The sequence below is a fragment of the Pinus tabuliformis genome, chromosome 3_1 (assembly GCF_031772625.1).
Source record: "Pinus tabuliformis cultivar Carrire ecotype Pingquan chromosome 3_1, CPIR1, whole genome shotgun sequence".
Lineage (NCBI taxonomy): Eukaryota > Viridiplantae > Streptophyta > Pinopsida > Pinales > Pinaceae > Pinus > Pinus tabuliformis.
The window spans coordinates 394,074,078-394,096,979 of NC_142301.1; the positions used below are offsets into that span (position 1 = coordinate 394,074,078).

Below are 22,902 nucleotides of genomic sequence, written 5' to 3' on the forward strand. Positions count from 1 at the left end.
ATTTCATCGCACTATTGTTCAGAGAAGAATACACAACACTATCACCCATATTTAGAATCAGCAAGGCACACGTTTCGAAAGCCATGAAGATATAGAACAAGAGCTCCTCACTTATTTCAAACAAGTGCATCAAGAACCACCAGTCGACTAATAGCCAGTGATAGAGAAAATTATACAAAACATTCTATAAATCATAACAGAAGAGCACAATTAGTTCCTCCTTCAACTAGTATCTCTACAGGAAGTTGAGTCTACTACGAGACAACTCAAGGAAGGAAAAGCACCAGGTCCAGATGGATTTACCTCAAATTTCTTTCACAATTTTTGGGATCTCATTAAAGAAGAAGTATGGCAAGTTGTTGAAGAATCCCGAACTTCAAGATGGATGCTTCTCAAACTAAATGCAACTTTTATCACCCTAAACCCAAAGAAAAGCAATCACTTACTCTAGACAAATTCAAGGCCATCGCTCTTTGTAATGTCATCTACAAAATCATATCTAAAGTTATTTCTTCTCGCTTGAAGTCACTTCTACCTCTGCTCATCTCCCTAGAGCAATCGGGATATGTGGAAGGACAACAAATCATAGATGGTATCATTCTCACCCATGAGATCATACACTCTCTGAAGCAGCTCAAAAAAGTAGGTATGCTACTGAAAATCAACCTTTCAAAAGCATTCGATAAATTAAGTTGGACTTACATTCAAAAGATGTTGATAGCCTTTGGATTCTCCCCTCCTTGGGTTAGATGGGTTATGAGTCTTATTACCTCCACTTTTTTTTCCCTTCTGGTCAATGGCATACCTTCCACCCCCTTTCATCCCTCTAGAGGCATTTGCCAAGGAGACCCTCTCTCCCCCTTTCTGTTTATTTTAATGGTAGAAGGGCTTGGACACAACATCAAAAGTTCTCTTCAATCCCAACAACTCAGAGGTCTCTCCTTCCCCAATACCCCTGCTTTTACCTATCAACAATTTGTGGATGATAACATGTTGTTTGGTCATCCCTCAGTTCAAGAAGCTCATAAGTTAAAATCTCTCCTGAATGATTTCTCTGAAGCCTCTGGTGCAAACATTAATAATGCCAAATCCAAAATCTTTTTCTTTCATACCCCTTCCATCACTCAATCTTCCATACCTCGCATATTTTGGTTTTCGGTTGCCTCTCTCCCCTCTAAATATCTAGGTGCACCCATGACTGACTCGGCTTTAAAGCATTCTACCTGGAAATTTCTCCTAGAGAAATTGGAAGATCACCTTTCCTCCTGGACTTATAGAGCCCTCAACATGGCAAGTCGTCTAGTTCTAGTCAAAGTTGTCCTGCAATCCATGCCTCTTTATCTTTTCTCAGTCTTGGCAGCACCAAAATGGGTGCTCAAAAAAATAAAAAATCTCCAGAGGAATTTTTTATGGGGATCCTCGGGACAAAACATAAAATGGGCATTGATCAAGTGGGCTAAGGTCTGTCGTCCAAAACCTTCAGGAGGCACTGGGTTGCGTGATCCACATCATAGCAATGCAGTCATGGGAGCCCGTTTATGGTGGAAATGGATTTCGGCTCCGAATACACCATGGGCCATTCTATGGACAACCAAATATGCAAACAACCGACCGACAGACGAGTTAATTCAACTCACAGATGTTGGAAAAGGCTCCTTAATTTGGAATGCAGCTAGTCAGCACAAAGCTATAATTCAACATCACAGTTTCTGGGAAATAAGGGATGGCAACAATGCATGTTTTTGGGAGGACTCGTGGCAGCAAAGACCCAAGTTGAGTGAACAGATTAGACCCAACCAAACACAGGATTGGGAGGAGCATCAGATGGACAAAGCTAGCCAACAATGGATGCCTACTCTCATGCAAGGATACTAACAATGGTAAGCATGGCCCACATTGTCAAGAAAGGAACAGAGTCTATTCAAAATAAGTTGGAGACGGAGCTTACCAATAGGAAAATTCATTTTTCTGACAAGAAGGATATAATACGTTGGGGATAAAAAGCACAAGGAACTTTTACCTCTCAAGAAGCTTACCAACTTATGATTGGCAACCACACAATCAAAGACCTGCTATGGGACAAAGTATGGTCACCTAAAATATGGCCAAAATTTTCTACATTCCTCTGGTTGTTATGTCAAAACAAAATACTTACTTGGGACAATCTTAGAAAAAGAAATTTCCATGGGCCCTCCATATGCCCCAACTACATGCAACAGGAAGAAACCATTCTGCATCTCATGAACTCGTGTCAGTTGGCGAACAAACTTTAGGAAAAAGTAACTTTCAGATGCCAAAAAGATGGGAGAATTAAGAAGGATATTACCAACACCATTCATAGTTGGGAAATCAAGCCTTACAAGAGCACACTGTTAAACTCCTTATGGAAAATCATCCTAGGTCTTCTTATGTGGACTATATGGAAAGAAAGAAACCACTGAATCTTCAAAGATCAGTCTACACCTCTAGAAGTCATATGGAACAACCTTTGCAAAAACCTTCAGGAAACATTAATGCTCCAAACTTGGACTGAAGAGGATCTTCCTTCCCTTCCTCAGGAGCAAAATATATGGACAAATTGGAATCTTCAGATAAAGTAGGTCTAGGCAAAGCATAATAAATCCTCTTTATATCAAATAAATGGAGCTGTCTGCCCCATAATATGATTCAACTGAACTTCCATGGTGCCTCCAAAGGTAACCCAGGAAAAGCAGGATTTGGAGGAGCATTCAGGGATCACAATGGCAAACCTCTTCTAATCTTCCTAGGATCTTTAGGTTGGGACACGAACAATTCTGTAGAGCTAGAAGGGCTATGGCAAGGGCTACTTTTAGCTCAACAACATAGCTTCTTCCCCCTAGTAATCAAAGGTGACTCTCAGATTCTCATTAATATGGTTAATCAGCTTTTGCAGGGGACCCCGGCATACAAAGTGGTCAGTAGCTGGAGACTGGAAGAAAGATTAGAACTCATTGAACAGTGGCTCAACACCAATAGAGCAGTCACCTTCAAGCATATCAGAAGAGAAGGTAACAAAGTAGCTGATCTATTGGCTAATATAGGAGTGGATTGTGATTGGATACTACATACAGGTTCGATCAACATAATCACCACAGCTTCTCAGAAACAGGAATATAATGATTTGATACAGAATGAGGAGGCACACCTGGATGCGGTTGTTAATGAGGATGATTAGATAGAAGGACAATAGGCAGCTTAGCCACATGGCCACCCGCATCCCCTTCCATGCCAATTTATGGCATGTTCCTATCAACCTGCAAGCACAATTACTCTGGTGCTCCAGTCGAGATAATTGAAGCAAGAATAAGGCCATGGACCTGGTTAATCACAATTCATTCAATCCTCCAGCTAAATTTCTCTTACCCCCCCCCCCAAGCAGCGGCGCCGAGCTCTCACACCATCACTGGAAGGCATTGCTGGATCCTAAGCTATGTCGATCTGGGCAATGGCTTCCACTTCTCCCAAATTTCCCATTGTGTGTTAAATCAAGCTCAGGATACCTCCACTCTTCTTCTAAACAGCCAATTCAATCCTCAATATATCTCTGCCTCCATAACTGAAAACTCAGAAATCAATTCTAATCATGACGTGCACTCAACATCGCATGCACAGTTTAAGAGGAGGTAGTCGAGGCGGCAACATTCGCCACCCCCTCGCTGCGCCCAGCCCTGATTCCTCTTCCCCCTCCACCATTCATTCCCATAGTCCTCTCTTAGGCAGATACCCTGATACCCACAGTGGTAGAGGCAGGTCACCAACTAATGGAGCCCGAAGAGCGAACGCTGCTACCCAAACTGAAAATCTCCCCATTCCCCCTCACCCCTCTTACCATTCAACTCAATTTCGCTTCCAGAGTACTCTGCCTCATCCAATTATCATAGCCACAGTCTCTATTACCTTCACTGAGGAAATGAGTCCGCAAACTGAGCAGGGAGCTCAGACCCATTTCAGTGAACCAAAGAAAAGGACCAACAGCGATCAGTAGAAGGCTCTTAAGAGAAATAGGGATGAGCATGAACCAGGCAAGCAACAGATAGCAGGGTAAACAGTGTTCGGTAGGAAGTGGAGATGTCTGGAAGCAAGCATGATACTACAATTCGAGAAGGTGGCATGAAGGCGGTTGAAAGAATTCAGGACGACACGTCAGGAAAACATGCAGCCGCGAGCTACTCAGCAGGCATACAAGCAACTAGTGGCATACCGTGTGGCACGTCTACAGAAGATGATGACTGGTATTAATACGCACGTCACATTATTGAAGAGCCCGCCCTTGAGGAATTCCAAGGGGTCTGGCCAGACCTTTGATCCACTTGCCAATTGTCACCTTGTCATTCATTGGCAGTTTCATGACCAAGCTGTCTGAGGTTTTTTCTTCTGTTCATTGTCAAATTGTCTAGAATGTTTTATAGTTATTTTGAATCAGGACCCCTGTGTGGGCATTTTAAGTTAAGTTATGAGACTCACTCAGGCTGGTTTCCCCTCGTTGGGCAGCCGAGGTTAGTTTTTTTGAGAATTTTGATATAACTCTGTTCTGCACCGCAGAGGCCAGAGCCTCGATGTATTTTTACTTTGCTTCCTTTCAATAAAATAGTATTACTTAGAAAAAAAACTATTTACAAGTTGCTATGAGAATAAAATTCAATTTTATTTCTCAGTTTAAATTCAACGACAAATTTAAACTAGAATTTATTTTTTCCATTTCTCAACAAATTGAACTGGAGCTTTTCTATTTAACAAAGGTCAATAGAAATAGTTAATCGGATCATCCTATAATTAAGGAGTCTAACTCCACTTAATATTTCAGTACCCAATTTAAATCACACTAGAATATCAATACTTGACATTCAAATTCAACAAATAGGTTAACTACCTCGTGTACCTCTAATTTTTTAGGGAAACTCTTAAATTTTAGGAACTCGACCATGCACAAAAAGGAACTCGACTTTGACTCCTTCAATAATGCACAAATCAAGGAACCACATTTCTCCCTAATTTCAAGACTCCCTCTTAGCAAGGTGTTCCTGGAAGAAACTCGTCCACTTGGATCTATCTTCAACTATAACAATTTAACTACCACTACAGCTACTCCCTCTGAACTAGAAGACTTCCCTGCTTTCTTCTGTGGAACCTTCTTTGAAGACTTATTCTTTCCCACCATTCTCTACGAGTCCACAACTTTAGTCATAAATTCCATGTAGCCTATGTATCTTTGTGGATTCTTCTTGATGTTGGGAGACACAAATATCTTATGATCTCCCTTAAACAAATCCTCTTCCTACTTGGATCAAACTCTCCCTATAATGGAAGTCTCTGACTAAGTAGTTGCCTCTAGTCACCCTGGGCTATGGTCCTCAACATGATCATCTTTTTGGTCAACCTAACTGCCAAGTAGCTTAGGCTGAGACTGAAATATTGGTTGAGGCTCCATCTTGATATCTTTATCCTACTCTTGCTTAACCATCACTTCTCTACTCTATGCACTACCTTCCTTGCTGCTACAAGTTGCACCTGTCTCTATCTACAAGTTTTAGAGATTCTTCATGCTCACACCTATCTTCTTCTTACATTGAGAAGATAAGTGTTGGAGGTACACATTACCTCTACTAAATATGAGATCATATCCCTTGTCCTCAAGGGTAGCTACAGAAAAAATAGTTTGCCTCAATCCTCGAACATAAAGAACATATATGAGATGAAGGGAATTACCTTACTCCCTCTTAAAGCTGACAGTACCAAGTCCTCTAGTTGCATACTAACCATTATCTCCTAACTCAGTCCTAACCTACATGTCTTTCTCTTTCATGTGGTTGAAACTCTTCATTTTCCCGATCATGTGGAAGGAAGCTCATGAATCAATATACCACATATTTCTATCTGATGAGCTTGCCATGCAAGCTATCAACAAGAAATCCTTCTTGAACTGGGAAAAAGGTTATCTACCTCTGTTGATGTAGTTTCATGATCCTTCTAGACTCCTTCTTCTTACCAAGACACTTAGAAGCATAGTGTCCAAACTCATGGAAATGAAAGAACTTGATCTTGATTATATCCTTCTTCTTTCCCTTCTGTCTAGACACAGCATCTCCTTGGCTATTCTTGCCCATGGCTTTGCTACTCTTTCTTTTCAGGGCATAGTTCTCCTCATCCTCTATCATAAATTATCCCCCTTCTATGGTTCCTATTCATATCTATTCCTGTATGTATTTATTCTGAAACCTTTCCCAATTTGGAAAGTTCTCTCTCCCAACAACAACTTCCTGGAACCCTTTCCACAACTTGTGAAGTCCAAGTAAGGTAAAACTCATAAGATCATGATTAGATACAACTTCACCCACCCCACCTAGTTCATCTCGTACCTAACTAAAACTTGAAAAATATGGGACGAAGGGATCATCATTGCTCATATAGATACTCCTCAAATTCTCCTTAAGAGCAATTGGTACTCTAATACACCTTCAATATTGAATCGTACATCTCATACGTTGTCTTCTTCTCATGGATATGAGGCATTATGTGATTTTTGATCCGTTCTAGAATAATCCTCTTTGCCTTGATATCATTCTTATTATGATAGGATAGTTGTTGGGGGTCTTGAGGTGGTGCTATCGACTGCTTGATATACTCTTCCAACCCATTATCTTCCAGCACTATCGTGATCCTCCCTTTCCAAGCTATGAATTTCGATGCTCCCTCTAGATAGTGATCCATTCTCAACCTGTAGTAAGCCATCCTACTTCCCCTAAGATATTTATAAAAAATTTCCCACGAACAATCTTGTAGTCCTTCACAGGAACTGTACTTAGGGCCTCTAAAATTGAGTCTCTTAATAGACCTAATAGTCCTTAGTAGATTTCCACTTAAGTATACTTTTGACACCTACTAGCAACCCTCCTCAATGCTCTTAAGATGTCAAACATTGTCGAACCTGGACTACACCTTGGAAAATAAATAAACTTAGAATTACATATATACCTCTTAAAGACTCTTTCTTCCAGTTTTTTGAAGCCCTTGGCCCATGCACTATTCTTTTGGGATCTTGGCCCTAGTTAGGACCGTGTGTAGAAGTTGCTACAACCCTTCAACTTGGCCTCAGATTCATTGTAGAGCTATGTTATCCTCTCTTCTAATCAAGCCATATCTTTCTCCTCCTTCTATGGTAATTCGACCATAGTTCCAACTTTTTTTAACACCTAATGGCCCTTCAAAAACTTAGCCTCAAGAACTTGGCCTCCTTCCAATCCTCGCACATAATTGCTGCATATTTCTTAAGATATTTAGCACTTGAAAACCTACATAGAAAAGCCCTCAAGCATCTGTTAGCTTTTCCCTAAACTTGGTCTACCTCAAGGCACAAAAAAGACCTATATTTCATATCCTTCTTCTCTTGAATAAACTCCTATAGTGGTTGTGGCTCTCTGAGGTAATATGTCCCTTCTCTATGAAGACTTTTCTCTTTTGATGTGCAATCTATATTCTGATACAAGCTGTGATACCATGTAAAATATTGACGAAATTATTATCTACTGATAAGAACAATCTGAAAAACACTTTATTTTCTTACAAGAAAATAATTTCTCGCTTCAATTTGCAGTGAAATTAGGAATATAAATAAAAGAGAGTCACACAATTCAAGACGCAATTTTTTTTACACGGAACCCAACTGGAAAAACCCCTTGCTTGATCAGAATTTTCTTGATAGAAAAACTGAGCAATTAATCTCTTACCAAAATACAACTGTTTCAATTTGAAAGACACACTTTTCCTTCTTGCATGATCTCATCTTGAAACCCTTGAATGGCTATTGATATCTACTACCCTCTACCAACTTTCTCACAAGCTTCTCTTGGCACACCTTCTCTCACAAGCTCCATGCACAAACTTGTGCTTTGTATTGCTTGGTCTCACCAACTCATGCTCACAAAAACAATGATTGAACTTGTGCCTTTGTTACTCCTTTTAAATGAAATTAAAATGGTTAAAATTAGTGAGTTTTCTAATTAAGGAAGTGAACTAGATATTTTCTAGTTAACAGAAGTCAACAGAACTAGTTAATTGGATCCTCCTAAAATTTAGGAGGCTAAATCCACATAAGTTTCAGTTCCCAATTTAACTCACACTATAAGATCAAAACTCGACCTTCAACTTAAACACGTCAAGTAACTCCCTCATGCACTCCTAATTTTTATGGAAACTCCTAAATTTTAGGAACTCGACCTTGAAGAAAAAGGAACTCGACTTTGACTCCTTGAATTAAGGCACAAATAAATGAATCAATTTTATCACTAATTTCAACATGCCATAGGTTTACAGAGTGATCTCTCTATGCATTTTCTAGAAAGGTAGTGCAACACCTCCTTCCATAATCTAAAATGTACCGATTTATGGTACTCTATGGGTATCATCCTCCATCTAACACATCACCATTAAAAGGGAAACTCGAGTTTCACAGAATGAAGTATCACATCAAAGACTAAGAAGAGGTTCCCTAATTATTGAATGACAACTTGGTATTAGAATAAAATAGAATGAAACAACAAGTAGATCAACGTCATAGTGAAAGGCACTTTAATATGGGGATTAGGTATTTGTACCATAATCATACTAATATATGCCCCCCTAGAAAGAAAAAAGGTTAATAAATTAGAACCCTTGTATTATGGGCCTTATAAGTTGTTGTGGAGGACTAGCAGTATAGGTTACAAAGCGGCGTTGTCATCATATTCACATGTACATCCAATATTTCATGTTTCTTACTTAAAGTAGATAATCAATGACAAGATATTATTTTAGATTATTTTACCAAAACTAGACAAGGATGAAAAATCATACTAGAACCTAAAACAAATATTGAAAAACATATCAAGAAACTATAAAGTAGAGAAATTGTGGAGCATGTAATTATGTTGAAGACCCTATCAATAGAAAACGTGACATCGTAAGACACATTCTACATACTAGGCTTCCTCAACTAATCAACACGAGGGAAATGCTAGTTTGAAGTGGAGGGGTACATAAAATGCCTAACCATAACCCTCATGTATTGTTTTACATTAATCATAGTTATGCTAGCTTTTTATTACTACATTATATCCCTCTTTATATTCTAAATATACATCAAGGAGAGAATTGGATTAATCACCTTATGTTGTGCATTTGATATATTATAAAGGGATTTTCCCCTCTTGAAGATAATTCTTATCCATTCACTGTTTCACTTGATTTGAGCATTCTATTATTGATTATGTATTTTTTGTGTTTTTTGGTTATTTGGTCGATAATATGACATAAGCCAATTGTCCAATATTTTCCACTATTAGTCCCTAAGGAGTCTCAACTATGTCTTGTCCTAATGTTTTTAATCATCAAAAAAATACAAATTAACTATTGTTTGATTGATCCACCTTGACTTAACCAATTACCTTACACTACACAAGACCATTAAAGAATGTAACTTAGTTAAATTAACTTTAGGATTTGCAGTTCTTAAACTATTTGATATATTTCCATGCATTACATGTATCCATTCAAGTGCATGTTGAGGGCTTTGAATATGTGATTTTTCTCAGAGGGTACCATTACTCTTTCCCCTACACTGCACATCGATGCACGGGGAAGTAAGAAATGTTTGATTTTAAATTGTTGAGTGTACAACTAGTATTCATCTTAAGCCAATATCACTATTTTTTATTATGATATTTTTATCCCCATAAAACAATTTTACTTTTGAGTGCATTTTAGATTCTCCCAAGACCAATCAATTAAGGGAAGAATATAGTACCCTATCTATCCAAAGTAGGAAATTCCTCGTATTCTTACCCAAAACCCCCCACCATAATGATCGAGAGAGAAAAATATAAAATTCTTAAATGAGATACCTATGTTTGTTTGACAATTGTGGAAGGAAATAAAGAAAGTAACTGCATCCTAGAAGAAAGGAAAGGACATTACATTGATCTATGCTTAATGTTGGGATCACCTTACAATGTCAATGGTCTTAGGTTTCTTTAAGCTCCCATGAGTGATTCTCTCAAGGAAACACCATTACGGTTGGTGCAAAAATGGTGTCACCTTACTCCAGCTATCTTGAAAAGTGATTTTAAGGTCATATTTCATATCCATATAAATGATGTCGATGAATTTCTGAAATGAAAAATTGCGATAAATGTTTTAGTACCTCTTAACACTTTGAAAACAAGTATAATTTCTAATACCTATTTTTTACATAGAGGAATAACAATTTAGTTTTCAAAACGGTTCACCAAAGTAGGAAAAACTTACCAAATGTAAAAAATGAAAAAGGAAAAAAAATGGATTTTATGTATTGATAAGTATTCAATTTTTTTTAAGAAATACTTTATTCAAAGAAGAAATGTGCATTTTACAACCCAGTATTAAGGAAATTGTAAAACCCATTCCCATATCAACCATGAAAAGAAGAAAGATAAATTTTACTAAAAAAAGTATACCAAACTTTACTATGAATCTATTAGCCTATGGCTAAAATATCAAGGACAAAGAGCTAAAGGTTATGTTGATTTTAAGAGATACCATTCAACTATGTACCACCTTGTTACATTTGGGAGATCATCATGGTGGAGCTTTTCAAAAATAAAATTTATCCCTTATGTTGTTTCATTTACTTTACAAAAGATTTTGACATTATACTGAAGAGAAACCTTTGGGATAGTATGGAAGCGATTAAAGTAGCCCTTAAGTTTAGGGTTGTTGTAGAAAGATTATATGAGAACATTATTTCCAAATTTAGAAACAGCAAGGGCTGGTTAGAAGAAATTAATTAAAATATTGGAGTGAAGCAAAGTTGTCCCTTGTTTCCTAACCTTCTTGACATGTACATTGGCAAGTTAGAAGATTATTTGGAAGAAGTAGTTTGCATTGGCCCAACGCTTGTTGGTATATTATCATTCATATTCTTTATTCTAATGATATTGTTCTTATGGCAAGGAGTCCCTATGATTCTTTTAAGAGTCTGACAATCATCAAGGATTTCTAATCCAATATGGGTATTACTACTGATGTTGAAAAAACAAAAGTCGTGATAGTTAAATACAAAATTATCACCTATGATACTTTTGTGTATCACAAAAACAACTTGGAGGAAGTTCCTTCATACAAATATCTTAGACTCAATTCTCATCATAGGCTCAACTGGAATTACAACATTAAGAAAAGATTAAATTAGGAGTGGAAAGATTATTATGGGCTAGAAAATAATTGTTAAGCAATGAAACTTGGGATTTGGGATCATAAAAGAGCTCCTCTTTGAAAATCTTGTTACTCATACTATTTTATATGGATGTGGATTTTTGAGATTGAGTATTTCTAAAAGTTAAAATCAAGAGTGGAAAGATTATTGTGGGAAAGAAAATAATTGTTAATCAATGAAACATTGGTTTTGGGATAATAAAAGAGCTCCTCTTTGACACTTTTGTTATTCATGCTATTTTATATGGAAGTGAATTTTTTAGATTGAGTATTTCTATAGAGTCATCATGAAATATCGAGAATATCCAAAATAACTTTATGGCAGATAATCTTAAAATTAAAGGAAATGCACCTTATCCTATCTCGGTCATAGAAGGAAGCCTCCCCCCACTAAGACCATAACTATGACCAGGTACCTAATGTATAAGAATATGTTAACCAACATGGAAGACAAGAGGCTTCCTAAAATTTCTTTAAATTCCAGCTAAAACCACCTTTAGCGAAAGGAAAAATTATTCTTGATATCAGCTAAAAAAATGGGGAATAAATGAATTGGTCATTTTGCAAAATAGAGATAATACTAAAAAAATTATTAAATCAAACTTCAGGAAGAAAATGTGGTGTGATAAATACTTAGAGGGAAAATGTAACTAAAATATTATAAGGACGTGACCAAACCAACTCTAGAAGATAAAAAATATATCTCTATTATGATGAGTGTAAAGGAAAAAATAAACATTGCTAAAATAGGAACCAATTCATGAGCTCCACAATGAAATTGGTTGTTGATCGATTCCCAAAACACTTTGGTATGAAAAAGTCTATCACCTTTGTGACACTACAAGGGATGAAGATGAAAAACACTTTCTCTTAGAATACCCTATGTATTCTAAAATTTCAAAGGTTTGTTACATGATCAACCTTCCTAACTTTGTAACTTTGCAAACCTATGGTGATCTTGGAATGTTTCTCTTAATGTTATTCAAGCACATAAATAAAATCTAAAAAAATATCACTAATCCCTTGAATTTCTAAACTATGATAAATCAATTTGATATAAATGTATATTAATCATCATTATCATTTAAACACATGCACACACACAAACACATATATATTATTTTTTTTAAAACATATGAATATTTACCTCTCACCCCCCTCCCCCCCAAAAAAATATATGTTATGAAATAAACATAGCATTAAAATGGTATTTAAAAAATAAATAAATTATGTAGAAAGAATAAATACATTGCTCTCAAGGGGTTGGATCCAAAGAACATCTTTCGCATGGAGAAATTTAAATATCCCCCAATTTCTTGAAACTACATGGACTGGTGTGACAAATAATATTTGAAACTATGTGGAGTGGTGTGATTAACAAGTTTTTTTTTCAATTTTAGCTAAATAAGACATTAAGAAATACAATAAAGTTGATCTTATATATTTAAATGGTCCACTAATCAATATTAAAATAATGCTAAAAATTGGAAAACACTCATGTGTACTAGAAGCATAGCACATAAAATGGTACACTTTAACACAATGACATTCTCATTGCTCCTCATCTATTTTTGAATTTATCTTAGAAAATATACTTTGGTACGAAATATTGTAATCATTGGTTGAGAAGATTTACAAGATCTACAAAGAAAAACACATATGCATTCATCACTTTGAGTAATTTGATCTCAATATTCAATATCTTTTGAGATTGCTGGAAAACAATTTTGATAACATATGAAGAGAAGTTGGTTGGGAAATATAATTTTAATTGAAGCTTATTGAAATGAGAATATAAGGTTAAATGGACTAATTTGAGAATTGAGATTTGGATGAAATTAAGATTGCCCATAAATAATTATAATACTTTATTGAGTAAATGGTGACCACAATGTTTCACAAAAATATGCCTAGCATGTCATAGGGTTATGATTGAAAGGTGCCTCACGTAGCTCCATGTACAGGGTAGAAAAATCACATTAGTGCGATCCTATCTAGATACAACAACACCCATTTTAGTTTCTTGGTGTCAATGGTCCTAGTTTGAGTGTCAAAATGCATGAATAGATTTTTAATCGAAGCATTAATACATTCACAATCCATGTTGTCATGATACTTGGACAATATAATATTCGTTTCTAAGCTTAGAAAATATAAAAAAATCTAATGAGGGCCTCTTTAACTAGGTTAGGGCTCCCATTATTCCCTTCAATGTGTTAGTAGAAATCTAAAGGAATTGTGGTGAAAAAACCTCTAAGCTAAAGTGACAAGTATATTTATCATTAGTAAGTGTCATTCACTATATATGTCAAGAATTAGGTTCTTAAATTATGCCGCAAATTTGAGAATTCAACACAATACATTTTGAGTCTTAAAAAATGCTTTGAATTTTACTATATAAATGAGATTGAACTTGTGAATGGGGAGGAGTTCTTCTTCAACAAATTGACATTTACGAGAATAACAATCCACCGAGGAGTTAGTTTAGTAATAATTGTAAATCAAAAGAATTACTACTCAAAAACATACCTGTGAGTTGTGTAAGTTAGTTTCCATGAACCTTTCCTAACTTTTATTCCATCATTACTTGCCATTACTCTCCATAATTAGTCAAAATGGATTTTGTTTCTCATTAGTAAATTGAGACATAGATGAGTTGAGTTTACTTAATGTATAGAAAAAGTGATCAACCCAATAATAACGTATTATCACCACACTTGTATCCTATATTATAACAATAAATCAAAATTATCTTATATATTGCGTATATCCACTAACTATACAATTACGTTGATAGATGGTATACATAATTTTAAAATAACTCGAACCTAACCCTCCATGTAAACCACCCTCCATATAGTAAATGCAGCATAGCCCGGTAGACATTGTTATCCTCTAGTGAATAGACACGGCCTATCTTATCTTGTGTTCGGTGTGGAGTAATAGATCGAATTTTTATCGTACAGAAAGGCTTTTACGAAAAGCTAACGCTCGTCACTTCATCTCTTGGTCATGCCTTACATCATTGCTTTCCTCATGAAAAGGGAGTAGTCTAACTAGGCAAAGGAATTGCCTGGTTTCTGTCGCTGCCCGGAAAACATCTGGCTACAGCCATTAGTAATTCCTCCACCCTCTGCCACCCTCCCCGAGCTCCACCACCCAACGCCACCAATCCACATTAAATTCCCGATTTGATCAGATCGGAGCTGGCCTAATAGAATTCGTGCCATGGAGAGTTAATGCTTGTTCCAATTCGAATTGGAGGAATTTGCAAACCACGGACTACTCCCCTAACCAACTTGACTCGGCCCCTACAGCTCACTCACTCCCGGGCTCGACTCGGTGCCTGCATCTCACCAGAAAACTCACTCCCAGGCAATTCCTCCACTCTGCAGCTCATGACCTAGGCAACGTGACCTTCAGGTTCATTCATATGTAAGGCCATCCTCCCAACATGCTTTTATTTCTTATAGGAATGATGTTGTCGAAAACTTTTCATCTTTTCATGAACTGCACAGTTTGTTCAACCTGAAAATTGTTTTGTTCACTCGGATTGTCTGTTCCGTAGTCTTGCATATGTAGGCATGGGGTTTTTTCTCTGATTTCTCTTTGGCTTCTTGAAGTATATAAAATATTACTCGTCACCTATGGAGTCCGTTCTTAAAGCAATTGTTACAACAGGGTGCAGGGTGTATTTGAGCCAGTCTACTCTGATAATGGAGACAACAAAGAAATATACCTGAATGTGGTAAAATTTTGCAGTGACAGATTAACAATAGAAATTAACCTAAATCTTCACATGCTACAGCTAATAAAATCTTTAAAATTATGAATGCATTTGCAGGTGGACATCACAATTTTAAAATTCAAATTGTAGCTCTAATTTAAATCTTCCAGATAAGTTTGATCATTGATCCTATCAAGCACACTGGAATAAAATATGGAAGGCAAGAGAGATCCTTTAATGAGAAGCCTCTTTTTTATCAAAATATAAAGCTAATCGTGTTCAATATGAAATGTATGGTTTCCTTTCAAAAACTAGTAGATTGGATCTTACTAGTTACACAATTGAAAGGTTCCATTGAGTATGGGATGCCTCAAAAGTCCAAGGTGGTTTCCATGGTTATAACTTAAAAGACATCATATACTTGGAGCCCTATATATAACCATCACAATGCTATCTTGACAAGCTTGATTCCTTGAAGCCTTTACATGTAGTTGTGACAGAAAACAGAGGACTCTTCAACCCTAGATCAATTATGAAGTTTGCATTCTGAAACATCATTACAATAAGGGCTCAACAAAGCTCTTGTAAAACTTGCTTTATATCCCATGTCAAACTAATACACTGAATTGCAGTTTTCAAACTATTTCAGAAGGTGGCCCAACAAACTGCTATTTTCTCTGAATCGATAGACATGCTAATAGGCCTCACTGTCTTGAAACATACTGTAGATGCAAAGAGAGATTCTCTAAGCATCAACAATGTCATGGGAACCAAGCTCCATTCTTTCTGTGGTTTGCCCCATACTAATGACATGTCAAAAGCAATGAGGCCATGTGCCTTCCTTTTCAATTTTAATGTCTTCCTTTTAAATTAGTAATGCATAAAGAATCCCAGGACAACCGACAAAGTAGAAAGATTGAAGACTTCTGGTATCAGGTCTGAACTGTTTCAGAGCATGTGAAAGTTATGACTTCTAAAGAAACTTTTAATTGAATCCAAAAGCTGGGAATTAAGTTGAGGGAGGAGTATCTGCTAATCAACGCTTGGAGAATTGATTATTTATTGATTGAACTAGGGGGGAGTAATGGTGTCCTCATGATACAGTCACCATTCCAACGGCCACAATGGGATTTGAAATTGTTAGATTTTGAAAGAAACAATTGTGATTCATTAGTTTCTTGCCTGTACTAGGGATTCATTAGCCTTGGATGTTACAAAAGCTTCCCTAGGATAACCCAGCTCGACCCTCTTATCCCAGGGCATTATGCTAAAGACATTCCCTGGCTCTGCATTAGTACCTTAATGATGGTGCTAATTTCACTTTTGATTTCAGTAAGATTAAAGTCTCTTTTCTTGCAGAGGGTTAGTCTCTTTTTCTTTGTCTAGGTTGACCTCATAGGTCTACCCCTTGGTACTTCTTATTTTAATTCTATTTTTGCTATTACTTTATTTGAATATTTAGGAGCTGCCTTTGGCACTATCACATTTCCATTGTGGTTGTCTACTTTAGAGTCCTATTAACCTATTATGGTAATTAAGACATCAATGCAAATTAATTTCTTTCTTCCTTTATCATGTCTTTACCTATTTCTTAGGGGATTAGAGCACTGAAAATTCTGTTAATTGCAAGTTTCTAAATATTTCTTAAATTCCAATAAAAAACATAATCTTCTTATAAACATAGGGTATTCAGAGTACTTGATAGATATCATAATTAAAGGCTTTTGATTCAACCTTGCAGAATTCGGTACAGTTCTAAATTGAGAGCTTTTGCATCTTCTCACAAAAATATGATATTTGGGTTATAACATACATTTTATAAGTCAGATATTGTTTGCAGATTCACATTGTTGAATGCTTTTCCTTTTAGTCCCTTAGAGCAAATCTGGGTGTGATTTGTATAGGCTCTTATAGGTTGTTATGGTGTCCGCTCAATGGTGGCCAAATGGATGGGCTTCTCAGAACCTCATTATGTTGGACATTGTGCTTATCGTGGATTGGGAGTTTATGCCAGTGGACAACCTTACGAGCAAAAAGTGCATTACATCTATGGAAAGGGAATCCGTGCTGGCTATGTGCCTCTTTCTTCTACTAAAGTCTATTGGTTTATTGTCTTCAACAGCCATTCTCTAGGTCAGTTTCCCAAATTCATCAAAAGCTCTGCATCTAGTACCCTTGTCTTGAAAATCGAAGGACATTGATAGATAACATTCTAGCATTGCTTCTTTATCTCAGTGCAATCGACTTTACAAATTAATGGGTTCGTGTTACATGGTCAACGCAAGATTGACATTTGGTCATGAGCCTTCAGTAAAATCAATAAAAATTAAAATGTTCCAATATTTTTTGTTTGCTTATTTTTAGGTTTTAATTCCTGATTTTGATTGGGCAGGTCCAAAGATAACAGACCCAAATCTTTTGAAGAGGGAAGCTCTTCAACTTGTTCAGAACTGGCCTAAGGAACTTGTTGAGACTATTGAGAATACACCGGCTGAAAACTTTGTGAGGACCCCTTTAGTGGACAGATGGTTGTGGCCTGTTGTGGGTCCAAAGTCAACATTAGGAGGTGTTGCACTAGCAGGGGATGCATGGCATCCCATGACGCCAAATCTTGGACAAGGAGCATGTTGTGCACTAGAGGATTCAATTATACTTGCTAGGAAGCTAGCAAAGGCACTTGATGTGGGCAAACAAAGCCAAACTGAAAATGGCCAAAGAGTTAGAGTTCCAAGTGATTATTTTGGAGGTTCTAACATACCGAGTCAGATAGAGGATGAATGAGGGTGATGATGGTCTGTTACTGAGTGATTTTGGATGTAATGTGCCACCTGCCAAGCTGCATTTGGCAAACATTTTTTTGGTGGACTGGTTTTCTATCCATATCCATTGCCAAGAACCTGGGTTTGGCCTTTGTTCTTATCCAATTTGTGGTCGGCTTGAAACCAGAAGGCACGAGTTTAGAAGATGTTCTGCATGCAGTTCAGTTAGTTATTGTTCCCGTGCTTGTCAAGCTTTGGATTGGAAAACTTGGCACAGACAAAAATGTACCCGACATTGGTGAGGATAATGACAATGGTCATATTGGTTCCCATGACATTGATGATGCTTAGAGAATCTCTCTTTGCATCTAGAGTATGTTTCAAGACAGTGAGGCCTATTAGCATTTCTATCAATTCAGAGAAAATAGCAGTTTGTTGGGGCACTTTCTGAAATAGTTTGAAAACTTCAATTCAGTGTATTAGTTTGACATGGGATATAAAGAAGGTTTTACAAGAGCTTTGTTGAGCCCTTATTGTAATGATGTTTCGGAATGCAAACTTCAGAATTGATCTAGGGTTGAAGAGCCCTCTTTTTTTATCACAGCTACATGTAAAGGCTTCAAGGAATCAAGCCTGTCAAGGTAGCATTGTGCTATTTATATGTAGGGCTCCAAATATATGTTGTCTTTTAAGTGATAACCATGGAAACTGCCTTGGACTTTTGAGGCATCCCATACCCAATGGAAATTTTCAATTGTGTAACCAATAATATCCAATCTACTACTTTTTGAAAGGAAACCATACATTTCATACTGAACACGATTAGCTTGATATTTTGATAAAAAAGAGGCTTCTTATTAAAGGATATCTCTTGCCTACCATATTTTATTCCAGCGTGCTTGATAGGATCAATGATCAAACTTATCTAGAAGATTTAAATTAGAGCTACGATTTGAAAGTTAAAAATGTGACGTCCACCTACAAATGCATTCATAATTCTAAAAATTTTATTAGCTGCAGCACGTGAAGATTTAGGTTACTTTCTATCGTTAATATGTCACTGCAAAATTTTACCACATTCAGGTATAATTCTTTGTTGTCTCCATTATTGGAGCAAACTGGCTCAAATACACCTTTCACCCTGCCGTAACAATTGCTTTAAGAATGAACTCCATAGGTGACGGGTAATATTTTATACACTTCAAGAAGCCAAAGAGAAATCAGACAAGAGACCCCATGCCTACATATGCAAGACTGTGGAACAGACAATCCGAGTGAACAAAACAACTTTCAGGTTGAGCAAACTGTGCAGTTCATGAAAAGATGAAAAGTTATCAACAACATCGTCCCTATAAGAAATAAAAGCATGTTGGGCAGATGACTTAACAGATGAATGAACCTGAAGGTCACGTCGCCTAGGTGGTGAGCTGCAAAGTGGAGGAATTGCCTGAGAGTGAGTTTTTTGGTGAGTTGCAGGTGCTGAGTCTAGCCTGGGACTAAGTGAGTTGCAGGGGCCGAGTCGAGTTGGTTAGGGGAGCAGCCCGTGGTTTGCAAATTCCTCCATTTCGAATTGGAATCTGCATTAACTCTCCGCGGCACGAATTCTGTTAGACCAGCTCTGATCTGATTAAATTATGAATTTAATGCGGACCGGGCAGAGGGTGGGGGAGGGCAGAGGAATTGCCAACGGTCAAAGCCAGACATTTTTCCGGGCAGCAACGGAAACCAGGCAATTCCTCCTCCTAGTTATACTACTCCCATGAAAAGTAGCATAGTAATGATCATTGTTAGTCGATGCCTTGCGTCATGCATTATGCGTTGCTGGTCTCATAAAATCTACGACCGTCCATTCGAATGAATGCATCATACTACTGGCTCCTTAAGTTCCAATAGTTTAAGTTGTTAAAAGTTGGTGATAAGGAAAATTAAAGCGACTTTCTATTTATTTGGAAATTTGATTTAATTTTTATGATTTTCAAAGAAATTTAATTGAATTTTTATTTATTTAAAATTTTAATTTATTTTTTAATAATTTAAAAAGAATTAAATTGATTTTTTTTTTTTATTATGATTGTTTTTATTTTAAATAATTTTTAGATTCATAAAGAGTAAATATATAATTTGGTAAAAGATAATTATATTGAAAACATTTCTTCACGAAAAATATTAACAAAATTTCTAAGTTTTATGATTTATATATTCTTATCATAAGACTTATTTCTTTCCTGTCTTACACAAGCACACAAAATAACTAACAAAATCCAACGTTCATCATGCAACATATTACATAGAAGTTAGTTAGAACTAAAATACCATGGAGTATGTTTCCTCCGCATTAAGAAACTTGTGAATTTCCATAAAATTACGAGGGAGGAACAATGCCTCTTTAGAAAGGGCATTGAATTTCATATTAAGTTCACTGAAAATTTGATGAAAGGAAAGCCATTTGAAACATTGGATATTATCATGCAAGTCCTGAAGAAAGAGATTGAGAATAATAGTTTCCATAAATATTTTTTTAATGTCGAGTCTATAACCAACTTAGAATCTCTCATCACCTATCATATTTTAACCCCTCTTTCAACAAGTACTATAAGGAGGGTTCATAGAGCTATAAACTTTGTTCTATTATTCAAGCCTCTTCCCATAGAATGCCTAATGAGTTAGTAATTATTGTTATATAAATAGAGAATTGCTCCCACCTCACATATAGGGGGAAGACCTTGGCTAGCTCCATCAAAGAAATATCTAGGGTTTTCCATATCTAGATCGAGCATCACTAGATTCCTTAGGCTTTTACCCTTTGTTTTGGAGAATTTAGAATCTACGGATAAACACTAATTCACTAGACAAGTAGTTATGCCTAGAACAACAGTTTAAAGTGTTTTAGACTTTTCCTATAAACGATAGATAAGAAGAGGGGATAAAATTCCTACTTGTAGTTCCACTTTCCTCTCGTCTCCCTTGTATCGATTTCGTCGCTCCTTCCCATATTTAATCCACTTGAGAAGTACCCTATAAACACAACAGAAGACAAAAATCGATCAAAGCATACGATCCATTGAATATAAATGAAAGGAATCAGAAGCAATTCATACATATAAGCATTATGAAAGAACACAACATATGGAAAAAGTTTCAAACACATTATTAGATAGAAGGAATTACACCCATCAGTGTCTGATTCAAAGTCATTCCTCCAACTTGGATCCCATCCACATCACATCAAAAGCAAGACAAGCTTGTGGCATCACATCATTTGCTCCAAAGTCAAGTCTCATAGCAGCATTATCTCCTCACAATTCAACATAATCCAGCCAGCCCCTGATCACTTAGATGAGTGGTCAATTTATAGGAGGATGAAGGAGGTTTTTTCATTAATGGTGGCACTGAATGGCCTTCCATACTTAGTATTAGTTCCATGGAGAAAGGTATGAGAGGATATGATGCACCTTGACTTAATCCTCATCCATTTTCGAGCTCATAGGAGTAGATAACTAAGGGAAGCTTCTAGATGACTCCAAGATATAAGAATATTCTGCAAACCCCAATTGAATTTCACTCAAATTCGCCCAGCGCAGCCTAAAGAGGGCTTAGGTGCTTTGCAGAGCACCCTGACAGTGTATCTACCTGCGCTGCAGAGCACCCTGGCAGTGTATCTACCTAAGTTGGTCCATTTAGAGACCATTTCTGGATGTCTTAGGTCATGAAACTTTCTGGGATGGAGGCATTCAAAGGGGTGACTTGTTTAGGGCATGAAGCAACTAAAATTAGGGTATGATGAGCCCTAAAACACTGATGTGTATGTTGGGATTTGATGTGCCCAAATGAATCTGTAACAACTTCCCGTTAAAGCATGAAGTTGGAAAAATGTCAATGTCGAATGAAATGCTTTATGATGTGATGAGGAGGTATTGAAGTGAAAGGTGACCTGCATCAATTACAATACATATATCATGATATTTGATTTTACATGAATTGTTGAGGGAAGGCATACCCATGCTCAGCTTATAAACTTTCATTACATGTACACAAACAGTCGTCTATAGATATAGACCCATGATCAGAATGACCATCAATGTAAAGCCATTGTACATATTATTTAGTACTCCTGATATTGTAGCCCGGATGGATGAAACTAGATCCAAGGTCTTCAATCTCGTTCAACTGTTTTCTCAGGTACGAGTCTAACTATGTGAATATGTGATCTGAAGTTGAACATGGGAAGACACCATCTGATTACCAGCCAATGATGTAAACTGTTAATAGATGCAAGAGAAATCACCAATAATGATAATGATCCTCAAGGTACTGCAGTACATTTTGCATGGTGTGAATTGATCATTTGATGTTGAACACCATACAAAGTCTTTTGGTTGAAGGCAATCGATGTATGCCTATCGCCGAGAGCGAGAAACCTACCATTGATGCATTCCAGCCTCAACATATTGAATGGGTGTTTCTAAGTCAACTTCTTGGATAATAAGTTGATGCCGAAAATAAGTGACTCATCGCCAGAGGGCCTTGATGTATCCCATATCAACGACATGAAATGAGTGTAGTGATTTCAGAGATGGAATTTGACTGACGACACAAGATTCAAGAATGGCAGTCATGAAAATGAAGGTTTATGGTATTGCAAAAGATGGATTTTGACTGAATGACTTCTCTTGAACATGTTGGCGACACTAAAGTGAACTGGTAGCATTGACCCAAAACAAAGTGATGGATGGTATGATAGACCAATGGTGTGATAACCATCAAGCTAATAAGCCAACCCAAATAGTCACAGTGATGGAGTGAAAGTGTCATGTTCAAGAGCGACCTACTACCATAAAGTGGTTTCCCCCTTTTTCCATTTTCCCCAGTAATTTTTGACCAATACCTCTTTATTTTTATCAAGCTTGAAGAGGATAACATATGCTTGTTGTATAATTTCACCCTTCGGGCAAATCCATTGCTATTTTATGTTTTAACGAGTCTAGCGAAGGTGAAACTTGGTCTTGTCTAGATGGACAAGTTTGTCGCTATTTGATGTTTTTAACGAGTTTAACGACAAAGATAACTCGGTCCTTTTCATGTTTAGAGAGTTTGAAAAGGTACAAAAAGAAAACTCCACAAGTTCTTTTTCGTAAATTAATCTCTCAAGCCCGAAAAAGTGTAAAATAATAC

The 22,902-nt window shown here is 36.7% G+C and overlaps 1 protein-coding gene across 1 annotated transcript; it reads left to right on the forward strand.

Moving 5' to 3' along the window:
• Positions 1–4,089: 4,089 nt before the first annotated feature.
• On the forward strand, positions 4,090–17,752 carry LOC149187378 (monooxygenase 2-like). Its single transcript, XM_089409649.1, has 4 exons — positions 4,090–4,253; positions 4,490–4,517; positions 16,876–17,104; positions 17,364–17,752. The coding sequence occupies exons 1-4, from the start codon at positions 4,090–4,092 to the stop codon at positions 17,750–17,752; spliced, it is 810 nt and encodes a 269-aa protein (XP_089265775.1).
• Positions 17,753–22,902: the final 5,150 nt, after the last annotated feature.

Bases quoted from the DNA above. Each gene is read 5' to 3' on its own strand.
- LOC149187378 (XM_089409649.1), top strand. From the start codon at position 4,090: ATGTCTGGAAGCAAGCATGATACTACAATTCGAGAAGGTGGCATGAAG. The intron at 4,518-16,875 runs GTTAGTTTTTTT...TGATTTGTATAG, and splicing joins CCCCTCGTTGGGCAGCCGAG to GCTCTTATAGGTTGTTATGG. The intron at 17,105-17,363 runs GTCAGTTTCCCA...TTGATTGGGCAG, and splicing joins CTTCAACAGCCATTCTCTAG to GTCCAAAGATAACAGACCCA.